The sequence below is a fragment of the Urocitellus parryii genome, chromosome 9 (genome assembly GCF_045843805.1).
Source record: "Urocitellus parryii isolate mUroPar1 chromosome 9, mUroPar1.hap1, whole genome shotgun sequence".
In the NCBI taxonomy this organism is placed as follows: domain Eukaryota; kingdom Metazoa; phylum Chordata; class Mammalia; order Rodentia; family Sciuridae; genus Urocitellus; species Urocitellus parryii.
This window is the reverse complement of record NC_135539.1, coordinates 73,222,155-73,244,786: the sequence shown is the minus strand read 5'-3', so window position 1 is coordinate 73,244,786 and position 22,632 is coordinate 73,222,155. Positions and strand designations below refer to the sequence as shown.

At 44.0% G+C, this 22,632-nt stretch overlaps 1 protein-coding gene across 1 annotated transcript in view; it reads right to left on the bottom strand.

Moving 5' to 3' along the window:
• Positions 1–22,632, bottom strand: part of Sfmbt2 (Scm like with four mbt domains 2) — a 205,366-nt gene that overhangs the window by 11,569 nt on the left and 171,165 nt on the right. The window contains exons 17-18 of the mRNA XM_077802706.1: positions 11,519–11,628; positions 1,579–1,754 (exon numbers count right to left, since the gene is read on the bottom strand). Coding sequence (XP_077658832.1) covers positions 1,579–1,754; positions 11,519–11,628 — 286 coding nt within the window. The remainder of the gene's footprint in view (positions 1–1,578; positions 1,755–11,518; positions 11,629–22,632) is intronic.

Here is a 22,632-nt window from a genome sequence, read left to right as displayed (position 1 = left end):
AGATGGGGAGAGGAGGAGAGAGAGGAGAGAGAGAGACGGGAAAGAAAAACCATTCTCACGCCCCAAATCCCAAGCAGGCATGGCAAGGCTGATTCAGCCTCTTAGAAGCAGGCTACAGAGGTTAGACCTGGTTTAACTAAATGTAACCAGAGGTCAGTACATTTTGGGGGGCCTTAGAATTAGACTGAACAACTCCTGCTGTTCTGGATTCCATCGAAATACTGTTCTGCACTCCTCTGACTGGAGTTCAGGTTCTGCCTGTAGCAATGTTCACTCTAAGACCACATAAGGAATCTCAGGACTTTGAAGTTCTATAAAACCAGATCCAGGATCATTTTCAAGTTCATTTCGGCTTCATTTAATTGAGTTTTAATAGTTGCTCCTTCCCTCCCATTCCCCGGTCATATGAGGAAGTTCGTTTGTACACTAAAATTCAAGGCTAAGTTTAACCCTCATCATTCCTCATTCAGGAGTGGCTGGTACCTAGTAAATCCTTGCCACAGAAAAAGTCAGAGGCTGTGGAGATGAGTTCTTCAGGAAGCAGAAGATATGCACCCACCTGGGTTCTCACTCAAGACTATGTGGGTACACTGAAATGGGGATCATTGCCACAGAGCGTGGCTGACCTTTAGTAGAAACAGGAGTGGAAGGCAGATGAGTGTGCTTAGACAGAAGGACATCACACTCTGAATAGTGCCTCAGATACATCCAGATTCCTGGTTCCCACACCCAAATGGACGAGTCACAGGTGGCTGTGGCTCAGAGAGTACTGGCCACACTGTGTGGGTCCTTGTCCTCTCCAGCAGGGGGCTGGAATGTGGGCTGGCAGAGCCAATTGCCCCTGGGATGACAGAGAACTGGGGAGCTCAGAAGCTGTTTTCAGGGCTTGAGATATCAGAGAGAGAGACATCTAGAGTGGCTACCAACATGGAGAAGGCCACCAAGACACAGGAAGCACAGGGCAGAGAGTGGCTGTCGGCCCACAGCAGGATCACTGAATGAGATGGGATTGGCAGAGGCACATGCTCCCAGTCAGAAAACTGGTACCAGGTTGAATCCTGCCTTACAGTGGAAAGGCAAAGGCGGCTGGGGATAAAGAAGAGGGGGGGGACGGCTGCTCCAGAATCCTCTAGTTACGGTAGCCCTCAGAGAGTACTGAGCATGTATCTAACCAGGGAAGAAGCTGCCAAGAAAAGGATCCGCAAGAAAGGCATCAAAAGACCTCTTTGGCTTCTCAGCATAAGGATAAGAGATGAATCTGGGTTCCTGAGCATCACAAGATGCTGTGGAGTAAGTGATCCATGGAAAATCCAAGACAGTACACACATTCTCCTTTCTCCTTTTCCAAAGCCTGAAGATGACAATCTACCTTGTTTTGAATTGACCCCATCTCTCCCTCAATGCCAGGCTAAAAACACAGAGGAATCTTCCAGAGCAAATCTTAAAAACAATTTCCCAGAGCAGCTCCTATGAAACACTACTCAGAAGGCTAAAAATAAATCAAAAACCAACTATATTATGCTGCAGTTCCGGCTTACGGACCAATGTTGTTAGGTTTTTTTCATCATTTGTACTTACTGTATTTGGTTTTGGTATGAATGGAACAGTTCTCTGGGCAGTTTCCAGAAATCAGCACAGGACTAAACAGATTTGGACAGCATTCTAGCTTGGCACAAACTCGTCGGCAGAAATTTGCTACTTGGTCAGATGTTCGCACGATCTTAACCACAGCCCTGTACGTTTTACCTCTGTACCTAGAAAATAAGGAAGGGAAAGCAATAGTAAAACCAAATGATTACTAGGACCAGCATATTCCAAAGCCACTTCATTTTCTAATAACAAAGCATGCTGTGTGGTTTGCATTTTATTGGCTTTTATATACTTCCTTACGATCTCACAAAAATATTTTTTAAAAAATGTGTGGGAATGGTACTAAATCTGCAGTAAGGACTTCTTTCTCATTGTTCTCTATATAACCTCATGCCAAAGATCAGTAGTGTCTGATACATACCTAACCAGCATGGTCCTCAAAATGAAGTTCATGAAATCTAAAGGCTATTTTGCTGCGGCTGTATTTCATTTTTGAACAGCACAAGTGTTTATGGGATCATGATTCTGCTTTGAAACACCATGTAAATTCAGAACACTGAAATGACATCTTTGCCAAGACTGCATATCACCTTGTTGAAACGGGGGACAATTTCCATTATTCATAAATGGCATCTGTGCGGAATGGTGATAGGTAAGCAAGGTCACATTTAAAAGGAGAGAAACACAATGGATTTTATGAGAACAAAACAAAAAACAAAATCCAGCAACTGCAGCCCAGACACAAGATGAGGAGACCACACACAAGGATTCCTGGCACTGCAGGCGCCCCACGGCACATGGCTTTGGAGGTCACAGAACCAGAACAGGCCTCAGGGGAATGGCCAACGGGTACAGAAAAAGCTTCTGTGTGTCAGGAGCAAAAATGGGCACACTGAAGTCTTTGGGAAGTTAAGAGTCTTTATTTGTATATCAGGAATAATGAAATTCATTTTTCCAGTTAAAGAGAGAGAACAAGAGGCAGTAAATTTAACAGAAGGACCTCACCTAAGACACCTCATTCTTGTTAAGGACTGAACTCTGTCCCCTCCAAAATTCATGTTAAAGCCCTATCTCATACTGCAACTGTGTTTGGAAATGGGGCCTTCAAAGAAATTATGGTTAAATCATATAGAGGATGGACCATAAAACAACAGGACTGGTGTCCACAGGAGAAGAGGAGACTCTAGAGGCATGTGCACAGAGAATGGCCATCCACAGTCATCCACAGACACCTGCCTGGCTGACTCCTTGGCCTTAGCCTCCCAGCACCCAGGATATGAGAAAATGAATGTCTACTGTTTATGCCACTGAGCCTGGGGTTACTGTTATGGTGTCTGGGCTAATACAACCTCAAGAGGAAAGAGAGGGACAAGAACAGGGACTCCTAGACAGCCTGTCACCTACAAATCTGCTTCTCCTCTGATCATGGCTGCTGCCTGCCATCCACTCTGCCCTTTCTTGGTTTACATTCTGCAATGATTCTCTAAGGGCTTCCTTAAGTGTTTTTCTCTTCCTTCAGGGAAAGAACAGTCTAGAGTGTAAATATTGATGTTTTCCCAAAACTTTCTTCAAGGCACCAGAAAAATGAGACCCAGAAACTCAAACTTCTTTTTCCTTACAATGAACTTTATTAAGGGTATGAAAATCTTACCATCCAACTAACATTGCTTACAGAGATTCCATCTTTACTGCCATGGTATTTAAATATTCTCTTAGGGTCTTCCCTATGACCTGGTGGCAACAGAGGAAAGTGCAACCGATATTGTTTAACTATAATGACAAATCCAGGTTGTCCTTTCTCGCTCTTCCCCATGACAAAGGATTGGAGAATATAGATGCTTCTGAGATTTAGATACTGTCTTCATGAGCTAGCTGTTCTTCACCTGCAGGAAAGAAACCTTTTTCCTAAGAAAAACATCAGCAATGACTAGCCACAGATCTACAGAAGGCAGAATGGACAGTTCTTGATTTATAAACAGTTCCTGGAGGCTTTACCCAGGGTTTAACAGGATAGGAAGCCCAGCTGAAAAAATGAGCACTTGGAAATCAGTTTCGGTCACCTTTCCATACGTTTTTAAAGCTATCATGGGCTCAGAATAGCGGTAAACTTTCCCATTGGCATGGACCACTGGTCTTTGATTAGTTCACATTCACTAAACACAGAGGCCATGACATGGCTGCATCAGAACAGCTATGTCCATGAAACTGTTCTTGATGTGGATCCCAATTTTTAAGTTGAAATCCTGAGCTATTTATTTTGTAGAAAAATAGTACATAGTGGTTGGTAGCTTTGGCAGATAACATTTGTGCTAATTTTGGGGAAAACAACTAAAATCAAGAGGGATCAATCTCCAAGGTAGGCCTTCAATGCCAACCAGTAAGGTAAGGACCTCAAATCTTCACCTAACCTTCTGGTCTACCCCGAAAGTTGATTCCTCTTGATTTTGGTTGTTTTCCCCCAAATTAGTACAAATGTTATTTACCAAAGCTGCCACTACATACTATTTGTGGCATTTCTCACGCTGGTACACTCAGGTACCCGGCAGTCCATGACAGGACTCAACAGGAAGAGCAGAAAGTTAATTTGTGCAAATCTGAGTCTAAAACAAGGAGACCATCATTTCTGTGACTTACTGGTAAAAAATAAGTTCAAGAACCTTGATCCGGTTCACAAAGAACAATGTGGTAATAGACATAAATAGAAAAAACTGCTACTAAGTCGTATTTCAGCTTTTTTTTTTTTTAAATGTCTTTCTGGAGTCTGGAAAAACTCATTTTCCCCCAATAAATCACTTCTTAAAGTCTCAACAGGAAAAAAAAATAGATTCTAACTTGAAAAAACGTACTTTATATTTATTCAGTGTTCTTTCATATCCCAGTACCTCTGCCCTCCTTTTTCTTTAACTTCTCTGATGTGCCAAGCTTGACTTTCTGTGGAGTAAGAACTAAAAAGCCATGCTTTGTAGATAAAATCATGCTTTAAATCCTCTGGCCTTGCACAACGGTTGATTTTTCTCGGACCTCTATCAATCCTACTGTAGAAACCTCCCCATCCCTATCCCAGAGGAGTGGTCTCTAGGACTTGCTTTTGGGGAGGGGGAGTTTTTGCTTTTGATGCATTTCGTGCCCCCAAACCAGCAGAACTATGTGAACACTGTATATCCCCCCATGTTGTGGGAAACAAAGAATTAATGGGTATGTTTTCCCTTGCAGATTTATCCATGACATGTTTGGTGGTCCAAGGGCTCTGTTTAAAAGAGCTCAATATCAAGATTCTTAAAGTCTCTTAGAGAAATAAAATAATAAGACATAAAAAAGCAGGAGAAATGTAAACACCAGGTCAGATGTCAAACTGCAGCAGGAGCGCTCAAAGAGTATCAGATACTTGAGTTGGCCAAGCCTCTGAGTCACAAGGCCCTAACGGGAGCGCTTGCCTGTGGGAAACGGGAAGAGGGTGGCTTTTTCCCTCCTTAATTTGGGATGGTTCAGCAGAAGTGCTTTAGTAAAACTTCTCATTAATTTAGAAAAAACCCACTAATGAATAAAAATGAGATTAGAGCATGGCTTACAGATGATGGGTGACTTCCCGCCCTCCCTGCACAACGCTGTCTAGGAGTCATGGTGCACGGGTGGTGTGGGACCCAACTATGTGGCCAGTATACCCTCCCATCAAAGACAGACAGCCTTCAGTGTAGCCCCTTTAGGACCTGCCTCAGCTGACACTCTACCAGCCCAACCCTACAGTCTCTTGTCCCTTTTCAAAGGGGTGGATCCCAAGGGCCTCTTTAGGGCAGTGCAGCCCGTGTGGGAGGCACCCAGCCTGTGACAGGCAGAAAGCAGGCCACACATGGAGAGGAGGCCATCTGCATGCAGGCAGAGTCCACTGGGATGGTCTGGGTCTGAGGAAGTAAAAACTAAACAAGTCCATTGAAGCTGGCCTGAGCCAGGTTTCCACCTCCAGGAGAAGAGCTGCAAATATGGAAAAAGAAAAGGCTAACAGGAAGCTGGCATGCTGGGCGGGGGCTGGAACCTGGATGGGATTCTGACTCCAGCAAGGGTTAGCAGGTACATGCACATCAACACCCTAGCTCTGTTCCCAGAACCAGGCAGCAGCGACACCCTAAGAGCAGTGAGCGTAGCTAATGCCAGGTCTTAGGTTCTAGAAGCTATTTTCTACCAATCCCCTGACAATAACGCCCCCACCACAAGGCCACAGGAAAAATTAGGCTCTTTGAAGAAATGGCTAATTCCAGGATTGGGGACAGGAAAGAAGATACATTCTGAACATCTTGTTGGGTCAGAAAGAAAAAGCATATCAAAGAATGACAGAGACATGCTGAAGGGACTCAAGGAAAAAAAAAAAAAAACAGGTACAGGTGGCTCCAACTAGGCAAATCCAAGGCAATCTGAGCATCAAAATAAGACATGATACTAATGGAGGATAATACACTTGGTAAACAGCAATCTACCAATTACACCAAGGCAGTAACAAATGAGCTGGAAATTTGCAGGGAATGGCATCATTGCATAACATCAAGTATCTCCCCACAGATGACCTCCAAATTGGAGCAGTGTGTAGACATCACTAATTAAATGATCAAAGTAAACATCAGAGGGATGAGACAAATGTGAACGGTGTGCCACTAGGAAAGAGGCACAAAGACTGCAGCCCTTCTTATGTGATATGCCTTGGTTAGTAAGGCATATATGACTAGGTTTTGGGGGATGATATGACGGCTTAACACAATTTATTCTCAAGCTGATCAGGAGGAAAGAACAGTACCTTTATTCTGTGTTTTGTGATTTCTCTGTAAAATCCAAATGACCGCTTGGTTTTGTAAGCAGGACATGCGCAGAGAACAACCCCAAACCACATGCTGATACTACCCCCATGCACTGTGGGCCACCCACCACACGGCAGTGTGCAGAGAAACATTCACAGCACATATTCCAAGACCTCAGAGGAGGGGGAGACAGGGGGAAGATATTAAGAGACCTGACCAGAGGACTGCCTGGCGTGAAAATCATCTCCAAAGGAAGAAGGAAAATGCAAGAAACAAAGGATCATGGGGCTGGAAATGATGCCTTTAGCAAGAGAACAGAAAGGACAGGAAGAGGGGAGGCATCCCATTAGGAGACTCTTTATGCCTGACAGTCCTCAGACAGGAGCTCCTGCCCCATTTTTTAGAAGATCCTCTACTCTCTCTTCCTAGCACATTTGCATTCTGAGGTTCTGGAGGATTCTGGAAGCAGGAAAATCATCTCCTTTCACTACAAACTGGGCACATAAGGAAATGCTGCGGCTGACCCTGGTCCATGTGGGGACCCCACTTGGATCCCCAGAGTAACTAGACAGATTATTAAGCTGACAGATACAGAAAAAGAGGCCTTCTGGGAGCTTCTGTTATCTGACAGCAAAAACTTCTGAGGAATGAGGACGGCCATAAATCCCCTCTTTGGGGCAGCTTCTACTCAGAGAGAGACAGCAGGAGTAGACCCACCACAACCCCCTGTCTGGGGGAACTCCATGGCCACAAAAGATGAAGAGCCCACTCACACCTGCAGAAACAAGCGTTATCCCGCACTTTCTTATCTCCCATTGGTTCTCTTACACAATTTCTCCTTCTCAAAGAACTCTGTTTACTCTTGCAGAGAAGCCTTCTCTGCCTGCTGCAGAAACTCCTGATTCTAACAGCCTCTTTGACCCGCTCCTGAGTGTTCCTGCGCAGGAACACGGAACTGTACATCGACCCCCTCCACCACCCCCCTTGCCTCTGTTGCCAGTTTAATCCATGGGATTGCAGTCTCTGAACCTAAGAGGGTACAGGAGAAGGTTTCCCCTCCCTGATATCAATAAGGATGTCCTAACCAAAGTAGGCATTTATTTCCACGCAGGAGGGTACATGGCAGAATAGAGGGGGCAGAGAAAGAGTGGCAGGTTGAATAGTCTCCTCTCCTTCCTACCAATGTGGATGGTATAAGGATCCATTCGTAAGTGACAACACAGTCCAGGGGGACAACTGCAGTCCAGCCTGGGTTCCATCATTCATCTTTAGGATGACCCCTTATCAGGAGCGACTGGCATGACCTCCCAGGTAGTGATGGGGTGAGGGAGCGGAGGTCGAGGCCAGTTCTTCCACTGAGTTCACATCCTCCAATAGGAGAAAGAGCTAAGGGAAAAAGGGACCTCTACTAACCCTGCGGGCATGGGGAGAGGCCTGGTTCTGATTTCCTTCAGAACAGAGCTTCAACTTCATGGTCTCATCTTCTTAACCTTCCCACTCCAGTGCCTCTGGCTTTTCAGCCTCATGGTGTTTATTTTAGGAGAGACTCATTCAGAACTTCCTAAACCAATCTGAGTTTGAACCCAGACATACTGTGCCATAACCAGAAGAATGTAAGGACACACACAGGGAACTGCCTGCTTTTCCATCAGAACCGGTCCCCCTGCTCACCTCACCTGAAGTTCACCATACATGTTTCCAGGGGAGCAAACCATACCATCTGAGCCAGTGGAGCTCACAGGAACAGGTGAGGAATACTTTTCACACAAATCACTTTAAGGCCATTGTTACATCTCACTGTTCATACAACATAGGCCTGAGTAAAGGCCAAAGAAAGGGCCAATAAACAAAAGTACATACAAAATTAGCCAATATTCACAAAAAGGAAGAAACCAAATATTTCCAGAGCTGACCATGTCTCGTCTTGAGATGATTTTTAAGTAAAAATCTGACCTTATCTCCTTGCCTAAGTGACAATGAAGTCTAATTTACTTGAAATGATAACCAGCACATTTTCTTTTTAAATAGTCTGAATATCTGTAACAATGGACTGGAAAAAATCTGTTAGGCCTTTACCTGGCTTTCATGCTCAAAAGCATTTAAAGCACAGCTAACACTGTCTTCTTTTCTTCCTCAGAAGATTTTATAACACGTTGGAAAACACTAAAATGTCTCTAGATGCATGGAGTTGGAAGGGCTTTTTAAAATCCCCCTAAGGTATAGCCTAGATTTCTCCTAAATTCAAAATATTGTAGGTCAAGTTAGAAAACCCAAATTCATCAGAAAGAAGGAAAATTTCTTCTTCAGAACTACACAGAACCCATTTTTCCCTTTGCACTACAGCTAGTACATTTTGGCTTTCCGATCCATGCTGAGGACCAATGATATGAGAGAGTTCTTCCTTATAAGCTGTCATGGTTTGGAATGCGAGGTATCCCCCAAAAGCTCATGTGTGGGACAACACAGGAATATAGCAATAAGTGAAATGATCAGTCATGAGAGCTGTGACCTAATCAGTGGATTAACCCACTGGTGGATTAATAATTGGAAAGGACTACGGTACTGGGTGGTAAATATAGGCGGTTAGGGTGTGGATGGAGGAAGTAAGTAGGTCACTGGGGGTTTGTCTTTGGGGTGTATATTTTGTCCCTGGCACCTTGCTCTCTCTCTGCTTCCTGTTGCTGAGCAGCCTTCTTGCTCCATGCTCTTCCACCATGATGCTCTGCCTCACCTCATCCCCAGAAGGATGAAGTTAGCTTGCCCATGGACAGAACCTCTGAAACCATGAACCAAGATAAACTGTGCCCCCTTTAAGTTGTTCCTTTCAGGTATTTTGGTCACAGCAAAGCAAAGCTAACATGTATGACATTCAAATACTGCAATAGTTTCCTTCGTACCAGGGAAGGTATGGTTGCTTGGATAAATAGAAGCCAACAGCCAAAGACGACCATCCATGACAGTGTTCGTTTTTATTACATTTGCAGGTCAAAACCTTTTCAAAGGCACCTTGTCAAGTAATTTTTTTTTTTAAAAGGAAAAATCCATCAACAGTCCCAGACATTAAAAGACAGCAATCACGCTGCCCTTTAGACTGTCCTCAGGCCCTGGCTTCTTGAAGACACTCCTTGAAACATTACAGTTCAGCTCTCATGACCCACTAAGACAACAGCTGCCTGAAATGCAGGTTGCCCCTCTGCTCAGTTAATTTATTCATGACAGAAAACATCTCTGCCTCTGCTTGGAGGGGAAGAAGCCAGCTCGGCTCTCCTCCCATCTGCACCAAAGAAAAGAGCAAAGTTGTCACGATCTAAAATGTTGTCATTTTCCATCAGAAGGAAAGAGGTGACTCAACATGCAGGGTTGTCACAGGAAGGCCCCTGCTGACTGTAAACCTGTCATCATTAGCAGCTGCTGGGAAACACTGCTAGGATCACACAGTCGAAACCCCATTCAGACATCTCCTCATTATAAGTTGCTACGTAAGATTCTGCTATGAAACTTCCTGTCATCTCCGATACGATAGGTAATATGTTGCCTTTACAATTCAGCAGAGCTGGATTTCACCGCGTCTGTTTTGATTGTATCAGGCTGTATTTAATAAAAGCTCTGATGGACCTGGTCACATAAAAATAAGTGCCAACACTTGCGAAATGAACTCTCCCTGTCACTATGGTGTCTGGAGCAAGTTTCTGGCTGATTTAGGAGCAGAGCTTCTCGTGGAATGGAAGATCTTTGTGCTTTCACTATTTACCAAATCCTTTAGGTGTGTCTGGACTGCACCGAACCCTACAGAAGAGACTTGAAACAAGAAGAAAGAATTTACGTACGAATACTTGATTAAGATCTCCACCATCACCACTGACAAATCCTTAGGAGAAAATCTGCTTCAAAGGCTGGTGACTTCCTTAGAAAGTAAGAGAGAAAGGAATACTCCTACAGGAAAGTACTTGGTTTTCTCTGAGCTATAGACAAGGCTCATGTGAGTCTCTCAGTAAGGAAGGGATGGTGTCATGCAGTGATACCTTTCACTGCCACTTTATAAGCCCTCACCTTATGTACGCATACCCTTGTAGCCTTTGTGATTTGGCAGAGTCCCACTAGCCCTTACCTGACTTTTGCAGAACCTAAAATGATAGAGCTGTTCTACAGAGACACTGGGAATACAGAGTGGGTGACTGAGAAGGAATGGGGAGATACAGCGAGCTCACTACCAAGAAAACCATCTCTGGCTGTCCAACTTATGAAGAATTCCTCAGTTTTCGCTATAAATGTGGCAGGCACCTTGTTTAAACTTAGATAGATATACTAGAGCCATCAAAAAGTGGCTCATTCTTCCAAAGAAGCATCATTTCCTAAATGCTATATATCAATGATATTTTAGGACACTATAAAGAGAAATCAACCAGTAAGATATTCTCTATCGGAAAACCATAAATGATCATTAAAAGCCCTGACAACTCCAAGTAATTATTGAACATTAAGTTACCTTAAGAAATCAATCTTTTCTATGAACTTCTCAATAACCAAGTTCAAGCACATTGATACAGTTTCTGCTCTTGTTTTCAGAGGTCAAGAAACTTTAAACAAAGCAAAAATCTCACCTTTCCAATTAGCCTGCTTCCAAAGAAAGGAAACACAACACAACTACATGCCAACCCAGAGCCTACTGCCACTTTATTTAAGTCAAATTAAATAGATAAACCAGTTCCTTTTATCTTTAAAAAATCTTCAAATCCCAGAGTAGAGCGCCCTTGCATTTGGTACAAACTCTGCATAATATCAAACATTAAGAGCTATTAATGAACATGACAAGAAGTATCCTTTCTTTGTAATTGTTTCTCCTATGAACAAATAATCTGGGCTCAGAAATACAGTAAATATATATTTTGAGTGTGTAACATTAAAAAAAATTATGTAAGCAAATTCCTGTTTCACTTAGAAATCCTAAGCCGTAAGGCAACTATAAAATACAGCAAAACCACCAATAAATCTGTATGTAGCACATAGAACTACAGAATGATGGTCCTCGGGTTTGTTTCCAGTTCTATAAAATACATCAAAATGAGAAATGCCAGGTTTCACAACAGCAGGCAAAGTGGCAGCAAATTAGCAGAACCCTGTGCCCGAGGATTGAGAGCACTTACTTTGCTTTCAGCGTCTCCTCCTGGAAATTCCAGTGTGGATCTTCCACCAGTTGCAATTCCCTTAACACCCTTCCAGGCTTGTAGGCTGCGTTGATTATCATGCTAAGAACCTGTTGGGGAAAAGACACCCTCCATGAAGTGCAATCGTGGGCATTCCTGTTGAAAAAAGAAGGCCACACCCTGAACACTTCAAAGGTGTTCACCCAACACCCCATTAAAGTGCTGTGACCAAGTCTGATAGAACACTGTAGGCTAACGCTGAGCTGACGCACACACGGAGATAGAAAGGGTGCCACATCCATTCATCTGTTGAAGGACACCTAGGTTGGTTTCATAGCTTAGCTATTGTGAATTGAGATGCGATAAACACTGATGTGGCTGCATCACTGTAGTATGCTGATTTTAACTACTTTGGATACATACCAAGGTGTCAAATGGTGGATCCATTCCTAGTTTTCTGAGGAATCTCCATACTGTTTTCCAGAGTGGTTACACCAATTTGCAGTCCCACCAACAATGTATGAGTTGGTTTTTTCCCACATCCTCACCAACATTTATTGCTACTTGTATTCTTGATAATTGCCATTCTGACTGGAGTGAGGTAAAATCTCAGTGTAGTTTTAATCTGCATTTCTCTAATGGCTAGAGATGTGAAATAATCCAATCCCAAGAGGCCAAAGTTTAGATATTCTCTCTGATATGTATATGCTAACATACAACAAGGGGGTGGGGAGAATAGAAGCTCGGTGGATTAAATAAAAGGGAACAAAGGGAAGGGAACTGAGAAAGGAACAGGAAAGACAGTGGAAGGAATCTGACATAACTTTCCTATATACACATATGAACACACCACAGTAAATCTCCACATCATGTACATCCACAAGACTGGGATCCTAATTAGAATAAGATATACTCCATTTTGTACAAATATGTCAAAATAGACTCTACCGTCATGTATAACTAAAAAGAACAAATTTTTTAAAAAAGAAAGTAAGGATGCTGCATCCAACCCCTCTGGCTAGGAAATGAGAATGGCTCAAGACGGGGGCAGGTGTTTTTAACTCTTCTGGCTGTGGAGAAATGGAACATCTCCAAAAAGCAGTTCATTATTCTTCAACAGGAGTATCTTCACTAGGATAGGTTATGGAGATTTCATTTTATTTTTAAAAGACATATTTCATAAGGAACCAATGAAACTGAGACAATACGCTTAGGCCAACACTTCCAGAGAGACTTCAGACACCTATAGGGAGGGTAAGGAATCATTTGAAATCCATTTAATCCTGGCTCAATCTGTGTACATCTAACACTAGGACAATTCTCTTGGAGAAGTGGGTGTTTTCAAAGGTAATCTGGACCATCTAGTATCCTGCGCCTCCTCCTTCCCCTTCATTATTTCCCTTCATTATCCTATTATCCTATTCCCCTCATTCCCAAGTTCCAAGTCCAAGGAAATAAGGATGTGGTCCCTGCCCACTATGGGGCTCCCAGAAAGACCAGGCAGTTCCAATCTCAGAGTCCCAACAGCAGGCTTTGAGGAGATAGATGTTCCCGTTAATCTTCAATGTGCTTCTTTAATGAAGAGAACGGGAACTCAGACCCCTTGGGCACTGTGCCCTATTCCAAGGGCTCCCTCATCCAAGGCAGGACTACGCCAAGGCGTTGAAAAGCCACGAGGCAGTACAGGCAGTTTGGGTGAGTTTATGTCTTCTGTATTAGAATAATCATCTGATTCTCTTCATTGTCTGTACAATTTAAGAAACTGAGTTTAAGATAAATTTAATTAGAACTGGCTGCAAGAATGCACAAAGTGTTTATCAACAGACAATAACACTTCCAGATTCTTTTCATTGTGATTAGCAGAGAAAACCCCAGAGCTACATTTTATTTGCCGCATATCGCAATGTATTTTGTGACTATGAAAAGAATACGTCTGCCAGAATTCAATTCAGCCTGGGAACAGGCAGCAATTAAATTATAAAAAGCATTCGATATTGAATATTTTTTCCCACGGCTTTTCCTGACATCACATCACTCACCTCCAAATTCAACAAGGTCTCTATAAAACATGGGAATTGTGAGCTGTGTTATTTGCAGGTATGTGACACCTTGAGGGCATTGTAGTTTCCCACGAAAAGAACCAAGCAGGCAGTGGCTGTCACCATCTGGAGCTTGAGTGAACCATTGCACCTTGCAAAGCATGAGATACAATTCAACACACTCTTGATCAGGGAGTCGCAGGGAGCCTGCCCCCAACCTACAGAGCCCTGGGTGTGAGCATCGAAGAGTATACCCAATAAACCAACGTGAGCAAGTCAGAGAGGAAAGTCACACTAGACAGCAATGCCTCGCTGCATTCTTGGAGCTCAAGAAGCGTGGCCAGAGCACACCTTTAAAACCAAGTTCCCCCAGTGGTTACAGTGGAAAAGCAATAATCTTTCTAGTTGAACTGATCTGGGATTACATTACAGTTCTGCCCCTTAGAAGGTACAGGTCCTTGGGCAAGATGCTTAGCTGACTTTCCTCATCTGTACAAGGGGCACTGCCACCTGCCCGGTTCACAGGGTTATTATGGGAATTACACAAGGTACCATGTTGGCTTACAAAAGATGCTCAAGGGTAGTCCTCTTCTGGCTGTGAGCAGTCTCCTCATTGACCCATATCTCTATTTTCTCACTCTCTCCTGGCCCTTCCACTTGTATCTGTTTCTAGTCCTGCATTTTTGGAAATAAACTCTCCTTAGAAGTTCCTTGAGGTTTTTATAATTCTCATTTTTAGAAAAAAATTTCTAAAAAAAATAGTCTGTATGGTAATTCTTCAATTCTCAACTTACCCAAATCCAGCTCTACACACACACACACACACACACACACACACACACAAAAGGCTTTGGAAAAGGGCCCCAAGAACTTCATGAGCAAATCTAGGCAGTGGTCTCCATCTCTCTGGACCTGAGTAACCCCATGGGGCCTTCAGAGGGCCAACCCTCCATACCCCTGGTTCCCCTGCCTTAGCTCAACCAGGCTCAGAAATGTGTTTAGAAAGTGCGGGCGGTGAGAGTATGGGGCAGAGGGCAGGATAATGAGGGGGAAGGAGGCCCAGGAGCACAGGCTTGGGTGTTGTTGCAGGTAATTCCACAGGGCAAGAAACAAGCACCCAGAAGATGCTCGGCTGACTGAGCCACCCTGTAAATGTGAACCTCCTGTCCCCTCACACTCCCTTCCCTGTGCAGTGTCACCACTGAAAAGTCTACACAAGTGGAATGGGATTTTTTTTTTCCTGTTCATCTTATGAAATTCTGTGGTCCCATGATTTCTTTCCATTTTCCCTCTCATGAAAGCTCATAGAACACCAAAACTTTGAGATCTCCAACCTCAACAAGATCTTATAGTTTCAATGATTCAAAATACAGGCAACCATTTATTAGAAAGTAATTTCTTTATGTGTCTAAGTCAGAAAAACACTTTGAAACACAAACATGGCTCCCGCAGCTGGAGTGAGATGACTGAATGGGTAAGATTCCCAGCCTGCAAATTTGTATCTATAGATAGAATTGTAGTGACCGTGGGGACAGGTCTCTTTGGGGTAAATTTTAGAGGCAGGGAAATGTGAGGGAGAGTATTCTTTCTCTTGAGGGGTCAGAAAGGAACAAGCCCAAAAGAGCCTCTACTCTTTCAATGGACCTTCCCTGCTTTCCAGGGGCCACAGTTATAAAAACAAGCTTTCTGCAGAAATCAGGATACATCAAAGGCTGTCATGGACCCAAAAGATTTTCTCTTTTCAACCTCAAAATCAGAGGGAATGGAGCTAATTTTATGAAAAAAAAATTTTCTAAAGTCAAATAGTGAAGAAATACTCTGCTTCTTCAGCCATATTTCCCTGCGGAAGGGCATCTTAGGTGGGAAGTTGCAAGAGGGATGAAATGAGAAAAGACACACACTTGGTTCACCTGGTGTGAACTGCAGAGATTTTATTTTCGAAACCACATGTAAGTGGAGAATGTTAATTTAAAAATGGCTCCTTTGGGAAAGCAGAGTCAGGGGGTTGGAAGCCTCGCTGCGATGCTGCCCCTTTCTCCTAAGTCATGTGGCACTTACCCTACCGTGGGTCAAGGCCTACTTCCTCAACAGTGCTGTCGAGACCTGGCTTTACAACTCCTGGCCATGGAAATGAAGGAAGATGTGCTTATGAGATAAAAGAGGAACCTCCTTCTGCCCAACATACCTTCTGATGATGTCAGAGAAAAGCAAGATAGTTTTGAAAATAAAACTTCCTAAAAGAGGGTGTTTCCATTTGTCTCCCCAACACTGACTGCTCCCTGGGCATGACCCAGGATTGGTGTTGCTGCACTGAATCCACTCCCCAAACTACCCAAGGATTGCCATCACACTCATCTCTCCTCTCGCCTTTGAGTCCTAAAGTTTTAATAATAATGATATTTGACACATCTTACCTAATCTAGAATGCCACTGCCTTAGACATTCTGCTCTACACCTTGTTAGTGCTCTATGTGAGATGACCCCATGGGCAGCCCCTACCCCTGGAGAGAAGGCATGCCTGGTGACATCAGCTTCACCCAACCATGCTGGCACCGGATCTTGGACTTCCACACTCCAGACTTCAGCAGATACATATCTGTTGCCTGAGTCGTCCAGTCTTGAGATTCTATGGCATCCCAAGATGACTAGGACACCTTCCCCTCCTGCACGGCCACTGTGCTCCTCTCTACTGCGTCATTTCCTTTAATGTGTAAATGTGCAGTAATATTTCCCTTCTTCAACAAAAAAGTTCCCCTTCATTCCTTATCTATCTCACTCACCTCATTTCTCTACTCCCTCTTATGGTAAAATCCTTCAGAATCAACTACACCCATAGGCTCTTCTTGCTCTCCTTCATCCTCCCTGGTACTCAATCCAATGGAACCTCACAGACTATAGGAAATATGAAACCATGAGTCAAAATAGACCTTTTTTCTTTCTAAGCTGATTATCTCAGGCGCTGTTACAGTGACAGAAAGCTGACTAATGTTCTCAAAACATCCTTACAGCCCTTCTGTACTCAAAAAGAACTCAAAAAGTCCCCCAAAAGAAAGGCCTCCCTTGAATGTGGCCCCACAATGGCACCGTCCCAGATGGCATTTCCAGTCCTCTCATGGACGATTATTCTATAATATTGCTTACTGGTTTGTTTTCCACCCACCCTCACTAGAACATAAGCAGAAACCAGAGACTTAATACTGCTGAATTCAGAGCAGCCAAAATACAAGTGACAATAGGAGGTACCCAAGAGACTATGTTTTTGAATTTGTTCAATGAATTTCAACATGGTCCCAGAAATTAGATAAAACTATTCTGTTCATCTAAAAACTAATTCACTGCAAGTATTTACTTGATCCCATCTGATCCATGTGAATGGAGATCCAGGAGGTATCACTTGCCACTGATTTTCATCACTACCAAGTCCCATTCTGGGGGTGATGAGAAAGTTCAACAAGTCTAACTTGTCTTCTCTGTGGGAAAATAATAAAGAGCATAACAGTAAAAACTCTGCTGCCCTTTTCTTTCACCAACTTTGCAGACATTATCCAGCATTATCACAGACCACACATGTGTTACAGTTGGCGTGCGCCCACGAGCATGGCACCTTGTTCTTAATGGATTAGCTAATGTCCAGCATAAACTTAAGACACCAGCAACAGAAACAACGGAAGACTTTCAAGAGGCATGTGAGCATCTGTGTTGGATTCTGACTGAATGGGGTGTCGGCTAGGCAAGACATTTCCTCCGTCCAGTATTCCCAGGAAAGTTCCCTGGTGTGAGACCACAACTACTACTACCTCAGTACCTTCTCCCTCCCTTCCACTGACAGACACATGGCTACCTTGAGGAGTGACAGCTATCCTCCTCCACATTTCCATACACGGAGAAGGCTGCTTCAGATTGCTGCTCTCTGGGTTCCCACATGAAGGGCTTTCTAGTTAAAAGTTAAAAAGAGAGCCATCCTCCAAAAAAAAAAAAAAAAAAAGTGCTCAGAGAAGTAAAACGAAAGAGAAACTAAACAAGCTATCTCAGAACTCAACCAAATGTGGGAGAAAAACAATCAAAACAGAGATTGAAGGATATAACTTAAAGGATGAGCCAAGTGGCAGAAATATAAACTACAAACACCAACTGAAGCCAGATTCTAAACTGCTTAGGCCCACTAGAAGGTTCCAAGGTGGGGTAGCCAGAGCTGCAGTCACTTTACCTCTTCAAAATGGCAGAGTGAGGGGTCATATCATTCTCTGCCTGGGGCCACCACAGTCCTGTCTTCCTCTAGCTGGGCCGGGCGGGAGGAAGACAAAACCAGCAATATGAAGCATGTGAAGCTTGCTGGAGGGAGACTTGAAAAAGGGAGGAGGACCAGTAAGGGGTGCTTCTCCAAGAAGCCAACTTCCATCCTCGGCTTCTTGTCAAAGCACCAAATAGCATTGGACTCCAGATTTTAAAAAGAGCCCACAACTGCTCTAAGAACCCTCGAAGACACAGAACTGAGGTCTTTGTTCTAACATGACCACTCTGATTTCCACCTGTATATACGTAGGTACATGGGCTTGTGTGAATGAGCAGGGAAGCAGTAAGCCCCTCCTGTCTGCAGGAGGTCCACAGAGGTAGAGACCAAGGTCTTGCTCACCACGACCCCTGGCTCCAGCACAGAGCCTGGCACATGAATCACCAAGGTCCAGGAGGGTGAATGGATGCATGAACCACTGGGTTACGTCTTACTCACTGCTGGGTTGCAGAGCTAGAGAGGCATCCGGGATGGTCTGAGAGTCAGCAACTGTCTGCTAGATGCCGACTGAATGAACACCTTAGTATCTAAAGCTCTGGAGAGGTGGCAGATACATGAAAAGACACATGTAGAAGAATGTGAGGTAGTGTGTATCTGTACACACAATGCAATACGTATTGGCCAGCAGTGGCCCCTGTAGTCCCCACGTCACCTTCTCCTGCACTTTGTGCAGAGCCAGGAAGATCAAAGCAGCAGAGACAAAGAGATGAAAAACCAAGTACCAGAGTAGCCACCCTGACGCTGACATCTCAGACCAGCACTCTCAGCAATGAATCGTTTCCATGGTCACTTTTTGCAAAGTTAAAGTTCTAGTTTACTAGAACCTGTTTTATTAAACACCTAGCAAAACTTAATGGGTCCTATCTACACTTGTGCATTCCATGACCAGGCTGCTGATGAGGGTATCCAAGTGACTCTAAGAAGACACAATCAGTAGTAGACTGAGGATAGGGACAGATATATAGAAATAGATGAGACACATGATAGATGATGATGATGATGATAGATAAATGGTAGGTAAGTAGATAACAGATAGTAATGATGGAGTAGATGATGGATGGCTTAGATGATACAGACGGATGCATTAATCTCTCTCTCTCTCTCTCTCTCTCTCTCTCTATATATATATATATATATATATATATATATGTATGTGTGTGTGTGTGTGTGTGTGTGTGTGTATATATATATATATGAAGATAGGTATGTAAACGATAACTGAGTTCAATGAATTTCAACATGGTCCCAGAAGAGTGTGAGGTTCTGTGTATCTGCATCTTTCCCATCAGGAACAAGATTCCTGCCTCAGCACAGCAGAAGCACGTTCTAGTCTCACTTTTTTGTCTTATTCTTCTCCCCTGTCAAACTCAAAATCTCTTGATTATAACTAAATCTGCAGATTTTATTAGCCTCTCTGATGATCTTCACTAACTGGGATGAAACCTTAAACTGGAAGAAAGAGATGTGCTCACAGAAGCTCATCACTTCCAAGTTTCCTGTGTGTCCAGGGTCCATATGTCTTTCTTCTAAGCCTTCTGTCAAGTACCAGAAAGAAGGGGGGGGAGGGAAAGATCACCAGGTGTTAATGCATTATGGTGTGGATATGAGGTGTCCACCCAAGGTTCTTCTTAATGCAGGAATATTCAGAGGTAAGTGATTAGATTACTAGAGCTGTAAGCCAATCGGTCCGTCCTGATTTGAACGGACTGAGTGGTAATTATAGGCAGGTGGGATGTGATGGAGGAGGGAGTCACTCAGTGCGGGTCCTGGAAGGGCATATATCCCCGGAAGCCCTCCCCATCACCCTCCCCACCCCCTCTGCTTCCTGACCCCACCATGAGCTGAGCAGTTTTTCTCCTCTGGGCTGCCACATCTTAGACCCAGAGCAATGGAGTCAGCTATCTATGGACTGAGACCTCTGAAAAAGTGAGCCTCAAATAAACTTTTCCCCCTAAGTTGTTCTAGTTAGGTATTTTGGTCACAGCAATGGAAAAGCTGACTAAATCAAAACATAAAATTTGTTGGTTTTTTTCCCCTAAGATGTTCCTTTCTTAGATTCCAGAACCCAGGCTGCCCAAAAGCACAGTTACAGAGCAGCTACCAGCTCAATTCATGGAAAAGGATTCCTCAGACTCCCTGCTTGAACTGAAACAATATGCACCCCCCATGCCCCCACTGTCACATGATGCAACAAATCTCATGATCCTACACAGGTAAATAGTTTGTCCATCTTTTGGGGACCCTGACACCCTGGGAATGAGAGAAGAAGGATCTGGGATGGAAATGGATGGCAATGATCCCACTGAGCCTCCAGGTTTGGTTTATGATAAATATCATCGCTGACATCTATACCTAAGAGGTCCCACCCTCCACGAGCCTGGCCCCACACATCTCATTAAATGTCTCAGATCGTGAGGGACAAGTGCTCCAACCTGAGTTCACTCACAGGAGATGCCTACAGCTGAATGGACAATCTACTGACTCTGTTTCCACTTTCTCATGGGTCACCTATCTCTTCTCGAGGCACCCATTCTAGAATGGAGGTCAGACATGGACTGACCTCTGGCTCCGTCCAGACCTCACTCAAGTCTCACACACATGAGAGACTTTGGCAATCATTGTGTCAGGAGCTTTCTCCTTTCCAGCACATGGCCCTCTCAGATGGAGCTCAGACCTCACTTCACAGCCTGCAGCCAACCTCTCCAGAGAGCACTCTGCATCACGCCCACAGACGTTATCTAGCTCTAGCAGACCATGCAGAGGGAAAGGGAAACAACCCTCACTTTATATTTTCTGAAGAAACAAAAGTGTTTAAATTTCTAATACCATCAATGGCCCAGAAAAACAATGTACTCTGACTTAGCTTCAATTACCTCATTTTCTTTAAACAAAATGGAATCTGAAGCTACACAGAGGTTCTGGTGGTGAAGGAAGAGCATTAGCATAAATACTGGCTTGGTGGAACTTATATTTTTCTTGAACTCACAGAACTGAAGCGAGCGCTTGCTTTTTTCTTTCTTTCTTCTTGCTGCTTGCATTTTCTAAACATCAGCAAAAAACTGCTCTGGCCTGGCTTTTAAGTTTGGTTGCTGGCACCCATCAGAGAATTGATGAGGGGTAACTATTTTTTGATTTGAAAAAATTATTTATTAAATTAAAATGGCCAGCCCCTACAGAGAAGCTGAGGCCAAAGTCCTGTTGTTTGTTAGAACAGCTAGCAGATAACAGAGCTCCTGTTGACAACTGGAATGTGCTATGCCAACCAGGCTTGCAGCCAACTTCGAAGAAACCCACCCATTCACTGTATTTTCCCCTTCTGTGCCGGTAACCTGTCACTCATAACCAACACAGGCAGACAGCATGGATCTGATAGCAGTCCATCCCTATGCCATATCATATTGAGGCAGAAATTTTTATGCCTAATTCTGGCTTTGTTTCTTTTTGGATGGAGTTTCCTAACTGCAGGGGTCTTTATTCTGTACCAATGTATACATTCAGGGTTAACCAGTGGTCCAACCATTTTGGTACACCCAGAGCAGTGCTGGATATGCTGCCCTTGCCCACAATAACCATTCTCTCTCTCTCTCTCTTTTTTTTTTTTTTTGGTGGTGGTGGGGGAGCAGCTGGGTACTGAGAATTGAACTCAGGGGCACCCACCTCTGAGCCACATCTCCAGCCCTAGTTTGTATTTTATTTAGAGACAGGGTCTCGCTGAGTTGCTTAGCGCCTCACTGTTGCTGAGGATGGCTTTGAACTTGTGATTCTCCTGCCTCAGTTTCCCCAGACACTGGGATTACAGGCACCACTGCGCCTGGCCACCATTTTTCTTTAGCTATGAATCTATTATCTATGGAGTCCACTTGCTACTCAGAATGAGCACAATCCACAATGCCTCGCTGTATTAAAATGAAATTAGCTCCAATCTGCTGCTGAGTAAGCGTGGCCCAAAGGCCACATCCAATGGCCAGGGCTGCACAAAACTCTCAGCGTAGATGTGGGCACTGCCTGTGTCGGCCTTTGGTGTTCCATTCAACCATGGTGCTGAAAGCATCCTTCCTGCCTTTCCGTTCCCCTTCATCCCCCAGACTCTCGATGTTCCAACCTGCCTTACATCTGCAGCAGGTTACTGGGTCACTTTCCCACTCACTGGATGTGACCCCAATGCTATCTCGGAGTCTACGCCAGCCCTTGCCACGGCTTGTGGGACACACCAGTCACATTCCATTCATCTTCTCATCTTTCCCCTTGGCTGGAAGCTCTCTTAGGGATGGGACCACCTGTCAAATATTCTCTGTGCAAAATGCTCCCACAGAAATAACCACAATAGCCCAATAGATCCATTTCTTACAGGCTTCCTTTGAACCACAGCACCCACATTCTCCCTGAAAAAATAGACATGTCTTCCAAATATATGGAAGTTTTTAACTACTAAGACCACCAATGGCCTCTGACCATTTCTCTTTTAAGAAAATGACACTTGAAACCACAGAGACGTTCTTGGGCTAAGGAAGATGCTTCAGCATAGGGTCACTCTCAGGGGTCCCTGTCACCCAGAGCTTCAAGGCCATGTTGCCTAGAATGCTTTAGAAGGCCTCCCACAGTGGGCCTCCTCTGATCTGCTCACTGAAGCACGGGGCTGGCCAGACTCCCCTGTTTTTCTCTTCAAATGTAACATACACTTTTGTATCTGTTACTTATCACCAGAGTTAAGTCCCTATCCTCCAGCCATACCTGACCTGCCTTTGTCAAAAGGTCACCCGTGTGACCTTGCCTTTGCTGCACAA